The sequence below is a fragment of the Orcinus orca genome, chromosome 15 (assembly GCF_937001465.1).
Source record: "Orcinus orca chromosome 15, mOrcOrc1.1, whole genome shotgun sequence".
NCBI lineage: Eukaryota > Metazoa > Chordata > Mammalia > Artiodactyla > Delphinidae > Orcinus > Orcinus orca.
Window position 1 is genome coordinate 65950210 of NC_064573.1, and position 12707 is coordinate 65962916.

The 12707-nt window shown below is 46.5% G+C and overlaps 1 protein-coding gene across 5 annotated transcripts in view; it reads right to left on the minus strand.

The window, feature by feature from the left end:
* The window catches only part of LOC101273335 (E3 ubiquitin-protein ligase RNF185), an 88016-nt gene that overhangs the window by 46086 nt on the left and 29223 nt on the right, over window positions 1-12707 (minus strand). Inside the window, exon 1 of one of the 5 annotated variants that reach the window (XM_004283700.4) lies at window positions 9509-9644. The exons of the other annotated variants lie outside the window; for them this stretch is intronic. Coding sequence (XP_004283748.1) covers window positions 9509-9524 — 16 coding nt within the window. The 5' untranslated portion in view covers window positions 9525-9644. Of the gene's footprint in view, window positions 1-9508; window positions 9645-12707 lie in introns of those variants that run through there. 5 annotated transcript variants of the gene reach the window in all.

The window sequence follows — 12707 nt, forward strand, 5'->3', positions numbered from 1 at the left end:
CAGTAGCTGTGGCACGTGGGCTCAGTAGTTGTGGCCTGCGGGCCCTAGAGCACAGGCTCAGTAGTTGTGGCACACGGGCTTAGCTGCTCCGCAGCATGTGGGATCTTCCCAGACCAGGGCTCAAACCCATGTCCCCTGCATTGGCAGGTGGATTCTTAACCACTGCGCCACCAGAGAAGTCCCCCTCCGGTCTTGAGAAACTCAACACCATTCAACACTTACGTAACACGTGCTCTGTGCTAGGCACTAGGGGCACAAAAATCAAGACCCTCTACTCCCTCCTCTCATAGCCACCTGGTTCCACCTTTGAAATGTCCCTCCAATCCTTCTCTGTCCTTCAGCACTGCCCGAGTTCAGGTGTTTGGCTTCTTTTCCTGGTGTGCTGCACAGTCTTAGCTGGCTCACCCAGACTCCCCAATGTCTACAGAACTCAACTGTTGACTCCACCCCATCCCACCTCTCAGAAGACAGTCTCCACCACCACTCTCTTCTCCACTGGCTCCTTCCAACTGTCATTTAAATAAATTCAAGTCTTTTCCCATTAAAAAAAAAAAAAACCTGGACCCCACTTTCTCCTCTAGCTACCACCCTTGCTTCCCCATGTCACAGCCACACATATTAAAAAGTTGTCTAACAGGGAATTCCCTGGCAGTCCAGTGGTAAGGACTCCGCACTTTTACTGCAAGGGCGCAGGTTCAATCCCTGGTCAGGGGACTAAGACCCTGCAAGACATGCGGCGCAGCAAAAAAAAAAAAAAAAAAAAAAGTTGTCTAATAAAAAACAAACTTATGGCTACCAAAGGAGAAAAGGCAGGGAGGGATAAATTAGGAGTTTGGGATTAACAGATACACACTACTATATATAAAACAGATAAACAACAGGAGCTACTGTACAGCATGGGGAACTATATTCAATATCCTGTAATAAAACACAATGGAAAAGAATATGAAGAATATATATATATATAACTGAATCACTTTGTTGTATACCAGAAACTGATACATTGTGTATCAACTATACTTCAATTAAAAAAAAAAAAGTTGTCTACACATCACTGCCTTCATTTCTTCACTTCCTATTTACTGCCCAATCCACTGCAGTTTGACTTCCACCCCCACCATTTCTCTGAAACTGTCTCACCAAGGTCAACAGTGACCGCTGATTGCTAAATTCAATGAACACGCTTCAGTCATTCTTTTAGCAAGTATTTACTGCATGCCAACTATGTCTCTAACACCATGCTCGGGAAAGAGCAGCAAACAAGAGAGAGATTAGACATACAGCAGATATTAAACAATAACATAATTATTTTCATTATAATTGGGGCAAGTGGTAGGAAGAAGATATCAAGTTCATAACTAAGCAAATGGGGCTGGGTAGGGCAAACAAGAACATATTCCTTAAGGAAGTAATTTCCAAGCTGAGCTCTAAAGGATGAATAGAAATTAACCAGGCAAAAGGAGGAGGAAAGGGTAACACTGGAGACTGGGATCGCGGGGAGATCTGTGTAAAGGTCCTGAGGCAGGAACACAAACTCCTCACTCATCACTAAAGCTGGCTCTTGTTAGCTCCTAAGGACTAGGGAACTAAGACCAGTCCCTGGCCTACTACAGTCCCTCAAGAAACATTTATTGAAAGAAGGGATAGGGGCTTCCCTGGTGGCGCAGTGGTTGAGAGTCCGCCTGCCGATGCAGGGGACATGGGTTCGTTCCCCGGTCCGGGAAGATCCCACATGCCGCGGAGCAGCTGGGCCTGTGAGGTCCGGGAAGATCCCACATGCCGCGGAGCGGCTGGGCCTGTGAGCCACGGCCGCTGAGCCTGCGCGTCCGGAGCCTGCGCTCCACAACGGGAGAGGCCACAGCAGTGAGAGGCCCGCATACCGCAAAAAAAAAAAAAAAAAAAAAAAAAGAAAGAAGGGATGGCCCTCCACAAGGTGGCCCCAAAGAACCTTTATCTTTCAACCTCTTGTACAAACGAATGCTCTAGTCACATCTTGATTTATCTTTTATTCCTGCCACACAAATGCATGGTCTTGTATCCTAACATTCACACCTATAGCTACTCTGTGTGTTTAGGATACTTTATTTACCCACCTTTTCCTCCCTTAATCAGACTTCCATCCTTCCTTGATGGTCCCCCAAAGGCAGGAAGTGTTTGTTTCACTTGGTGTATTACCTGTTTTATATCATTTGTTCTATAACTACAGTTCATTATGTTTCTGTCTCCTTTAGTCCCTTCCTCTCTGCACCACTGCCCCCAGCTCTAAGGGGCAAAGACTGCATCTTGATCATCTTCAAATCTCCAGGGCCTAGCATGAAGTCTGGTGCAGAACTGACACTCCTTTGTGTGGCAAATCCAACTGAAAAACTGGACCCAACTCTCAGCTATAAAGGTAATTTCCAAAGATAAGCTCCAATGGTCAGCAGCAATGATTCACCTGGAATGTGTCCTGGCTCCCCCGTGACTACCTCCAGGAAAAGTCACATGTAGACGCACATGCCTCAGTCTGTCACACTGTACCCGAGGGACGCTATTCACGCAGAGCCTTCAGCCTCCCAAACCCAGATTTTCTTCAAAAATACTCTTGGCCTCTTCAGCTCCCTTACACAGCCCTAAAAGTCAATGATCCTAACTCTCTTACAACCTTCATTCTAGGAAATGTAAGAGAAATGTAATAATACAAAGTCTTGGAGATTCTGTGAGGCCTAGTGGAAGACCAATCTAGGGTCCAGTCCGGCTGGGAATGTCTTCCTCTAGGAAAATACCTCATTGTACCAGGCTGTTCACCTCTCCCTCAACTGTGTTTACCTCTCCTATTTGCAGACTTATCAACAGTGGCTACTGATTGTCAGAGTCCAGAAAGGGAGCTTGACTAAGTAAATGTCCCCAGCAGCTTCAAACAATACGGAGCCCTTGTCAGGTGTTTAATAATCAGAAAACCATGCCTTCATGGTTATTACTGGGATTTGTTGCTTTTAGGAAGTGCTAAGTGTGCGATGCAAACAAGGTGAGAATTGTAACAAATGGCCATTACAACATTTCTCACCTTCAGGATCTTTTGAATGCTGGTATAAAATATATTCAGCTTCTATACCCTTCTCTCTCCCAACTTAATAATTGGTGACATGAGCCTCAAACAATCTGTGACTACTGGGGTAGGCACTAGGGTAGCAGGATGGAAGGGCCTTTAAAAATCATCTACTCAAACCTAAGCCTTTCATTTTTCTGAAAGAAAAATGGGCTTGGAGAAGAATTGAGTTGTCTAACCATCAGAAAGCTGGTCCAGAAGGGGCTCAAACCCAAGTTCTGAGACTACCAGACCTGTTGCATTTTTATGATCCTAAGCAGCCTCAGACAAGTTGAGACTTGGAAGGGCTCAGTTATTCCATGGAAGGGCTCAGCCTGGTACCCCAGCTCAGGGCCAGTGAGTTTCCCACAAGACACTAACATTCACCTTAATCTTGGTCTAAGAACTTGGTTTCTGCAAACTAGTCCTTTTCAACTTCAAAGTGGTGAGAAATCCCCAAGCACTGAGAGCTTGTGAGACCATAAAGCCTGGCCTGAACCAACATGCACAGATCCTATCCTTTCACTTGAGAAAAAAAATCGTTGGTGCTTCTCATGTTCCACTAGACTATGAGAACCTGGAACAAAACCCAGCCAATTCAGTGCAGCACAAAACAAGTATGGTAACTGTTGTGCCCCCTGGGAGCTGGCAGGTCAGGTATATAAATCCAACTTGTTCCAGGATAAAGCAGGAAGCAGAGGGGCAGGGCAGCAACTGGTATGGAACAACCAAGAGAGAAGAGATCACATTTGAATGAAGTGACTACTAACAAGATTAACAGTAATGATTAACATTCCTCTAGATATTCTCCCCTGTATCCCAAAGAGTTTTCCTCCTCACTAGCTTATCAAATATTACCAAAGGACTGTCTAAGGAAGAAAGATTAGATGATTTTTAAAGGCGCTCCTGGACTTCTCTGGACCTTAGATTCTTCCTTCATAAAAGGAGGGATCATGGGCTTCCCTGGTGGCACAGTGGTTGAGAGTCCGCCTGCTGATGCAGGGGACACGGTTCGGTTCATTCCCCGGTCTGGGAAGATCCCACATGCCGCAGAGCGCCTGGGCCCGTGAGCCATGGCCGCTGAGCCTGCGCGTCTGGAGCCTGTGCTCCGCAATGGGAGAAGCCACAACAGTGAGAGGCCTACGTACAGCAAAAAAAAAAAAAAAAGAAAAAAGGAGGGATCAAATTACTCCTAACTCTGAGAGTCTGTGACACTAAAACAGGGGCCTCTCATTTTTCAGGTCAAGGCACAGACACAGGCATCTCAGAGGTTTTATTCTTGCTGTTGTTCTCTTCTGCCTCTCCTTAGTTTATTAGGAAAAATTTGTAAGGGTCAAGCAGAAGAACCGGAGTTAGATCTGGGTTTGAAACCTGGCTCTGTGTCCTTGTGCAAATTATTTAACCTCTCTGAGCCTGACTTTTTTTTTTTTTTTTTTTGCATCAGCAGGCAGACTGTCAACCACTGCGCCACCAGGGAAGCCCTGAGCCTGACTATTAATCTTTATTTTTTTTAAGAAAGTAAACAAATAACTTTCTCCCCCAGCTCCTATCAGTAATTTTTAATAACTGAAATATAGTTGACATACATTATGTTAGTTTCAGGTGTACTGCATAGTGATTTGATGTTTGCATACATTATAAAATGATCACCACAAAAAGTCTAGTAACCACCTGTCCCCATACAAAGTTATTACAATATTATTGACCTTATTCCTTATGCTGTATATTATATCCCTGTGGCTTATTTATAACTGGAGGTTTGTACCTCTTAATCCCCTTTACCTATTTCACCCCCTTGTCTCTTAATCTTTAAAAAGAGAATATCACTCACCTTACAGCATTACCAAGAGGATTAAGAGAAATAACATAATATTACCTGAAAATACCTCCCACAGTGCCTGGCACTTAGTTGGCAACTGAATTGTGAGTACCTTTTCTTCTTTCTTTCATGTATATCTAGGGGACTGGCTGGGGAAAAAGCTGAGCTATTAAATACATTAGCCTCTAAAATCTGATGGGAATGTTTTCAAAACAAATTCAGCAAATGTCTTCTATGTGTCCATGTGCAAGACAGAGACTAGGCCACAAACTTATGGGGTCCTTGGCGAGTGCTCATGGGTATGAGGGGCAAGGATATGTAAAAAAATAACACATGTCAGAGAGGGACAAACCAGGTACCGGGGGCAAGGCAAGCTTGGTGGAGTAATAAGACACTTGGTAGAGAAACAAACAAGACAGATGGTTCTTGCCACTTTCGGCTTTCAGGCACTCAGGTTCTCACTTCCAACCATAAGTTTACTTAGCTGTGAATGAGTAGGCATTTTCTTATCTAGGGGAAGGCCTACAAAGAATCTCTTTATCAGAGAACTGGTTAACCAATTCATACATTCTCAGATGGCAGTTCTCAACCCAATTCTTTGAGTCCTTATTATATGCCAGGCAGTGTCCTAAGCACTAGGCAAGCATGAACTAATTGAATATAAAGATTCCATGAAATAAGGACTAGTATCAAAGGACTATTATTGTTCCCATTTTAATGAAAAGGAAACTGAACTGCTCAACTAACAAGTGTTAGAGCTGGGATTAGACCACAGGTCTGCTTACTCCAAAGTCTGTCTTCAACTACATTTTAGACTTTCTTTACTGGAAAAATAAATTACAAGTAGAGAGATCTGACAAAATAGAACCCCAGGATGGACGCTCAAGGTGTACTTTAATAGAACCAAGCAATGGTTTAGTGTTTTAGCTACTGTTGGATGTGAATTAATAGGTAAGAATCTAATTCTTGCTACTGTATAAGGAAACGTCAAGAGTGGGAAAGAATATAGACTTGTAAGAGACTGCTACAGCTCCACACCCTCTCACTGAAATGCCGAAATGATACCTGGGGGTGGGCTCCACCCCTCCCTAGTATGCCTGAGCCCAAGCCCCCAACCCCAGGTTGCACTGATCAGAGGCCAGTCCTGGGCTGGAAATCAGCATAGTCTCCAGAAGAGGCAGACAACCCACCAGGAATGTGGAAAGCCTAATACTGCCTCTTGAACATGATGGGTTTCTATTCAGCTCTAAAACCTTGTGGTCTTCTTGGACCCTACCTTGCTCCCTCCATCCCATATCCAGAGCCATTCAAGTCACCCAACCCTGCCCATGACATGAGGCATTTTCCTCTGGTCAGTGCCTCCTTCTCCATTCCTATCAGTAACAACCTCAGCTCAGGGTCCATTGTATGTACCCACCTCCAGACTGGTGCTCTTCCTTACCCTTGTCCAATTCATCCTGCCCACCAAAGCCAGATTGATAGCATAAACACAAAATGCCCACATCATGACTCTCTCTGCCTCTAAACGTATGGTCTCTGCTGCAGATCAGAAAAGTCTACAAGCCTGGCATTAAACCCTCTGCAGTCTGGCTTCACTCACCCTCTCAGCCGTATCTTCCACTTCCCACACCTCCCAATCTTTGCCTCCACCACACATATTAATTCACCACCCCTTGTGAAGATCCTGAAACTCACCTGCCTTTGCAATCCTACTCCCACAGTTTTATTCCTTACCCCTTAAACCCCCCTGCCCTTTTTTTTAACCTACCTGAGATCTCTCAAATCTTACCTCCGTCAAGCATTCCCTGACCAAATCTGGTAGCCACCCTGGACACCCTGCTGTTCTTCAAACATGCCAAGCACATTCCTGGCTCAGGGTCTTTGCTCATTCTCTTTTATTCCTTGTCCAGAATGTTCTACCCCCAGATATGCAAATGGCTCACTCCCTTGCTTCATTTCTCTGCTCAGATGTCATCGAAGAGAGGTTCCCCTGACCTCCCACTGCACCTATGCCCTTATCATGCTTCATCTCTCTTCAGAGCATTTATCCCTGACATATGATATTCATGTATTTACTTATTGTCTGTCTCTCGCCACCAGAACATACACTCCACGAGGGAAGGGATTTGATCTATTTTGCTCCCTGTTGTATCCCCCAGGGCCTAGAAGTGCTTGGCACACAGCAGGAACTCAATATATACTTGTGGGATAAATGTATGAATAAAGTTCTCCCTCATCTTTGAAATTCCCTTATGTTATCACCTATAGGCCTTATAATAGCTTGCCTTGATTTGTTCATTTTTTCCTCAATTACTCTAAATAGTGAATTTCTCAAAGGCACAAACCACATATTATTCATTTCCACAAATACTGTGTGCCAGACCCTGTATGCCTCAAGGACTCTGAAATATTGGAAAGAGCACTGAACAAGTTCTAGGTTAGACCTGGCTCTACCGCTAGTTGAGTAACCCTAGACAAATCCATTTTCCTCCCTAGTCCTCAGTTTCTTAACATGTAAAACGAGGAGAGTTACATTATCTCTAGCATCTGTTAAAATTTATAACAGGTAACACTTGGTCCAGCCCAGTGCCTTAGACATCACCGGTACTCAGCAAATATTTGATTTCTCTGTTGATTCTTCTGTTACACAGGAATCTGAGTTGTCTCGGAACACAGCTCTGACTGTGTTCAAGAACAAGTAAAAGTTTAAGTCCCGCTTCCTTCTCTGACTCCACGGGCAACCTCATTCTAGTGTTTGTGATTCAGAGAGGATGATGCACCAAATTTGAAGCTAGAAAATATGAACTCTGACCACTGCTATTTTTTTGGCTATGGAACCTTGAACAAGTAATTTCTGAACCTTAGTCTCCTCATCCATAAAAAAGCTGTACTGGCCTTCTCTCAGTCTTCAAAGGCACCACATGCCTTTCTGCCTCAGGGCTTTTTTATGTTCCCTCTGCCTGAAAAGTTCTTCACCCTTTCTTAGCTGGACTAGCTTCTACTTATCCTCAGGGCTCAGCATAAACTTGCTTCATAAAGGAATGTGTTCCCTATCCACTTCCCTTGCCCCTGGTGCAATCTTATGGCACATATCTCAACTGCTTATCTCAGTTATTATGGCATTTATCTCAATTGTCACCTCAATTATTTACTGTACATCGCTAGGGCTGTAAGCACCACAAAGGCCAAGAACTGTGTCGTTTTGCTCATCATTATACTCCTCAGCGCTTGGCTTAGCGTGTGGCCCAGAAGTATCCAACAAATATTCTTATGGAAGAATGTACAAACGAATGCATCTAGAGGCACTGATGCCTCTAGACAGCTTTTTGGTTCACTCAGAGAAAGATCTAATAAACACTATTGCACTCTAAGATCTTTCGCAAGTTTCTGAGAATCAAGGTTCAAGATAGGGAACCTATGTTACTCAAAGGTTAGAAAAAATCATTAGAAATCATTTGAGACAAAGAATTCTGGAAACTAAAAAAAAATAAAATAGGAAGGGACGGAGAATGTCTACCCCTAGCCCTTTTTCTCTAAAAGCCTATTATTAAGAATGAGGAGAAAATCCCATGCTCCCATGGTGAGGAAGTGACCCACTGGTGGCCTGGTCCTTTTATTCAGGATGGAGGAAGTGACTGTCCACAGGCTGAAAGCCAGGAAGCGGGGGCAGATATCCAGGACAGCCTCCCTCCTCCACTATTCCCTCCTGCCAGCTCTAGAAAGCTTCTGGACGCTGACCCTGGTCGACCCAGAGGCTGGGCCACCCACACAGGTGGGTGTTTCCCACAACTTTCTGGGAAACAGAAAGTTCCTGGTACTGGGGGACAGGCAAGGAGGGCAGGAAGCTGCAGGGTGGTGTGAAATGACTGGGAGGGAGGGGACCGCAGGCCCAGCCAACCTAACCCTGAAGCTACCCTTCACCCTTAGACACTCTTCCTTCCAGGAGGTGTTTGGCCACATTCCTTTCTGGTCTCAGAGGGGCCATGGGAGGGCCCAGAGCCCCAGGGGCCCTACCTGCCTCAGGAAGAAGCTCCAATCTCTCCCTACCCCCAGTCGTGTCCTAAACCCCAAGGGAGCCCACAATGCCCTACTTCCTGCAAAGAACCCCAAGACCCAGGAGACCGCAGGCACCAAGATACCCTCCAGAAGGCTTGGATCCCGTGGGAAACTCATACTCTCCTCAATTTTCCACAGAAAATCCAGAACACGGGGTAACTCTCCATACCCTCAGAACCTACCCAAACTCTGAGGATGCCGTACTCCCCATATTCCCCCAAACTGTGACTCCAACGGAAACCGGTCCCCTCAGCTTCCTTAGAGTTTTAATTTGAGGACCTGCAGTCTCCAGGTCCACAAAAAAAGGTGCCCCCCCAACATCCCTTCCTCCCAAGGACCTCGACTCGCGGGAAGCCGCCAACCCCGCCTGCCCCACCTCCCCGCGAGCCCTCTATCCCCGCTCCCCACAACCTCCGAGTCTTCGGGGAGCGCTGTGCTCACTCCCCAAATTCTCTCTCTAAGGAGCCGGTACCCACGAGAGTCCACTCAGCCCGAAACCCCCGAGAGGCCGCCAGCTCCCCTCAGGCGCCCCGGGGCCGGGACAGGACGGCGCAGCCCTTCCTTACCCGCCTGCTCGGCCATGGTCCCAGAAGCGCGGAAATGGGGAAGAGGAGGCCGCTACAGCGCCGTCTCCGCTCAGCTCCTGCCGCCGCCTCAGACGCGCGAGGACCTCTGCCCAGGGCGCGAGCGAGATGCGCCGCCTACGGCGCCCGGGGAGGACCAAACCGCACCTGGCACGGGGGCCCGCCCGCCTACGCCCCGCCCAGCCGACGCCAGGCCCCGCCCCTGGGCCTAGCCCCGCCCCCTGGTTCGGGCTCTGCGGCGGCCCTGGTGCCCGCTAGACTCTGCGCCCTCTGTGGGTGCCCGAACTGGTGAGGGTGATTCTGCGCAGGCTGGAGATCTCAACACAGGGGACCCTCTGCCCATTTTACCGATGGGGACAGCTGAGGACCAGAGGGGACAAGTTCGAACCTCAAAATGGCTCAGCTTATTAGGAGATGAGCTGGGATGGGAACGCTGGCTCTTAATCCCCAGTCGAAAGCTCTTTCCAGTAGTGTCTGGAATCAAGAATATGAATATGGAGAAACCAGGTTTACCCACAAATAGCTTTGGGCGGGGGGGTTGAGGGTGGGCTTTTCTTAGAAGCTTCCAGCTCAGAGAAGCCACTTGTCTGTGCCACTATAAGCAAGCTGACACTCAGTGGCAGATCCTTAGCAGGCCAAGTAGGTATATAAATGAACCCCGAACACCAGATCTTCCAATTTTTCAAGATAAGCCAAAAATCCAGGTATTTAGGTGAAATTTCCCTCTTTTAAAAATGTTGGTAACATTCAAATTCTAAAAATGCCATGTAGGTCAAAGGAAATGTACCAGTGGTCTGGATTTGCCCTTCGGACTCTTCTTTGTAGAGAAGAGCCCTGGACCAGGATTTAGGACAGCAGACTGGTTTCTCGCAGCCGCTAGGTGGCTGAGGGGCCTTGAGAGAACCACTTCCCCTCACTTGGTTTGGGAGGGGCTTTGGGTCCTCTGTGTGACTAAGGTTCGGCCACATCAGCCGGTCCCTGAGGTCCTTCCCATCTGATTCTCTTGTGCTGGGTCTTTGGCAACTGTTATTTCCTTAGATCAGATATAGGTCATGAGAAAAGTGTACAAATGACCAGGAAGGGACAGGGATGGGGCCCAAGGAAATGGATCACAACACTCCCACCAAGGACGAAGTTCAACCCAGCACTCAAGTACACAAAGGTGAGCACAATCCTCTTCCTTCCTGCTCTGACCGTGTACTCCAAACCAGATGCAGGTCAGATTTTTCTCCTCTGGGTGTGGCAGGTGGCCCCTGAAGTCCTGAGTGTGAAGAAAGTGGTGAGGGGCAGTGTGGGCGATGTGCCTCACTTCTGTTCATTCCTGGGAACCCTCTTCAGCAGTCGGCTTTACTTTCTGAGGCTATCTCTGCTCTGATTATAGTAAAGACAAAACTGTGTATTGAATTAAAGTGATGGTGATCCAGGGGACTCTCCTGACAAGGAGAGTGGCTAGCAAAAAGGGGTGAGGCTTTTATTTGCCCTGCACATGGAAAGAGGTTACACTGTATTTTCCCAGACACTGGCAGCCTTGGAACCAAGGCCCCTGGGAGTCTTCCCTCTCCCTCTGCCCCACAGCAAGGCACCCAGGTCTGTCTCTTCTCCCTCCTCACTCTCACTACACTTCTTTCCCACCTCCAGCCTCATGGTCTTCACCAGCAGGGAGTGGGAGGATAAACAACTCCCCCCAAGTTGCTCCCAGGGAAGTTCAGGTAACTTTGAGAAATGAAAAGTTGAAATGTAAAGGAAGAGAACAGCAGTCTATAGAAATGAGAAAACCCAGAGATACCTTTTCAACATGGATACAAAGAACATTCCAAAATCGCTTGTGAACTCAAAGGGAGTTCTGGAGGGCAGAAAAGGCCTGCGCAGGGAGAAAGCCTCCTGGGTTTCTAGTACCAGGTCACCTGTCTGCAGTTTGATTACCTGACCATGGCTCGGTCAGTCCTTGAGGCCAGATCCTGCTGACTGACTCACAATCAACTCTCTGGGCCTACAGAAATGAGGACCTGGGCCCTGACAAATACCTTAAGGTCTGGCTCTGCCATCCTGAGGGAACTGGTCTACTGGTCCACGGCCAGATACTCCCAGTGTCACTTCCATGTGCCTCAGACCAAGCCAGTCTTGGACCTCTAATTTCTCCTCTCCCTGAATCATCCTACCTAAAATGGACTGATTAATCTTCCCAAATTATGTTTGTCACCTCTGTGCTCAAAAACGAATAGCTCCCTATTGCCTACAAAATAACAGCCAAACCTGGCCCTCAAGAACTAACCACATCTCACCCTACAGCCTTCTCTCCCTACTCCCTTCGCTCCAGGACTCTGCTTTTTCCTGAATACCTTCTGCCCTTGTAACATTCTGCCATTCCTACAACCACCAGCTGTCCCCCACAACCCCACTGCTCCCCATGTTCTCTGTAATTTTGTTGTCCCATTCTGCCAGAAGTGCAGTCTTGTTTCTAAACCCTTAACACATTGTTATTTTCAATTATATCATTTTGCAACCCCTGTGAACTAACCTAAATCTGCACAGACCAATATGGTAGCCACTAGCCATATGTGGTTATTTAAATTAAAATGAGATAAAACAAAAAATTCAGTTCTTCAGTACTCTAGCCACATTTCAGGTGCCTGATAGCCCCATGTGGCTAGTGGTTACTGTGTTGCACAGTGCAGACAGAGAACATCTCCACGACTGCAGAAAATTCTATTGGACAGTGCTGTTCTCAACAATGATCAGTAAGGGCTGCTAACATCACAAAGAGGGACTACCAGACATTGTGTCTCCTGATATGATGCAACAAGAAGTATACACTACCACTCATGACATAGTCTTACCAAAAAAAAAAAAAAAAAAAATCAAGCCTGAATCTGGCCAAGCCTCTAGATTTAACAACCAATTTACAGGAAATATAAGAGTGAGAAGAGTTTGTTAATACCACAGTGATGCAAATAGCAAAAGTGAAGTTGTAGGAAACTGAACAGGACAAACTAACTGCAAGGGAAAGAAAAGAGACAGAAGAGGATCCTACAGATGTAACAGACTTAAGAGACATCCAATAGCAACGTATGGATCTAATCTGGATCTCAACTCAAACTGTACAAGAGTTATGAGACAACTAGGAAAATTTGAACAATGATTGGATACATGATATTAAGAAATTACCATCAATTTTTAAAGG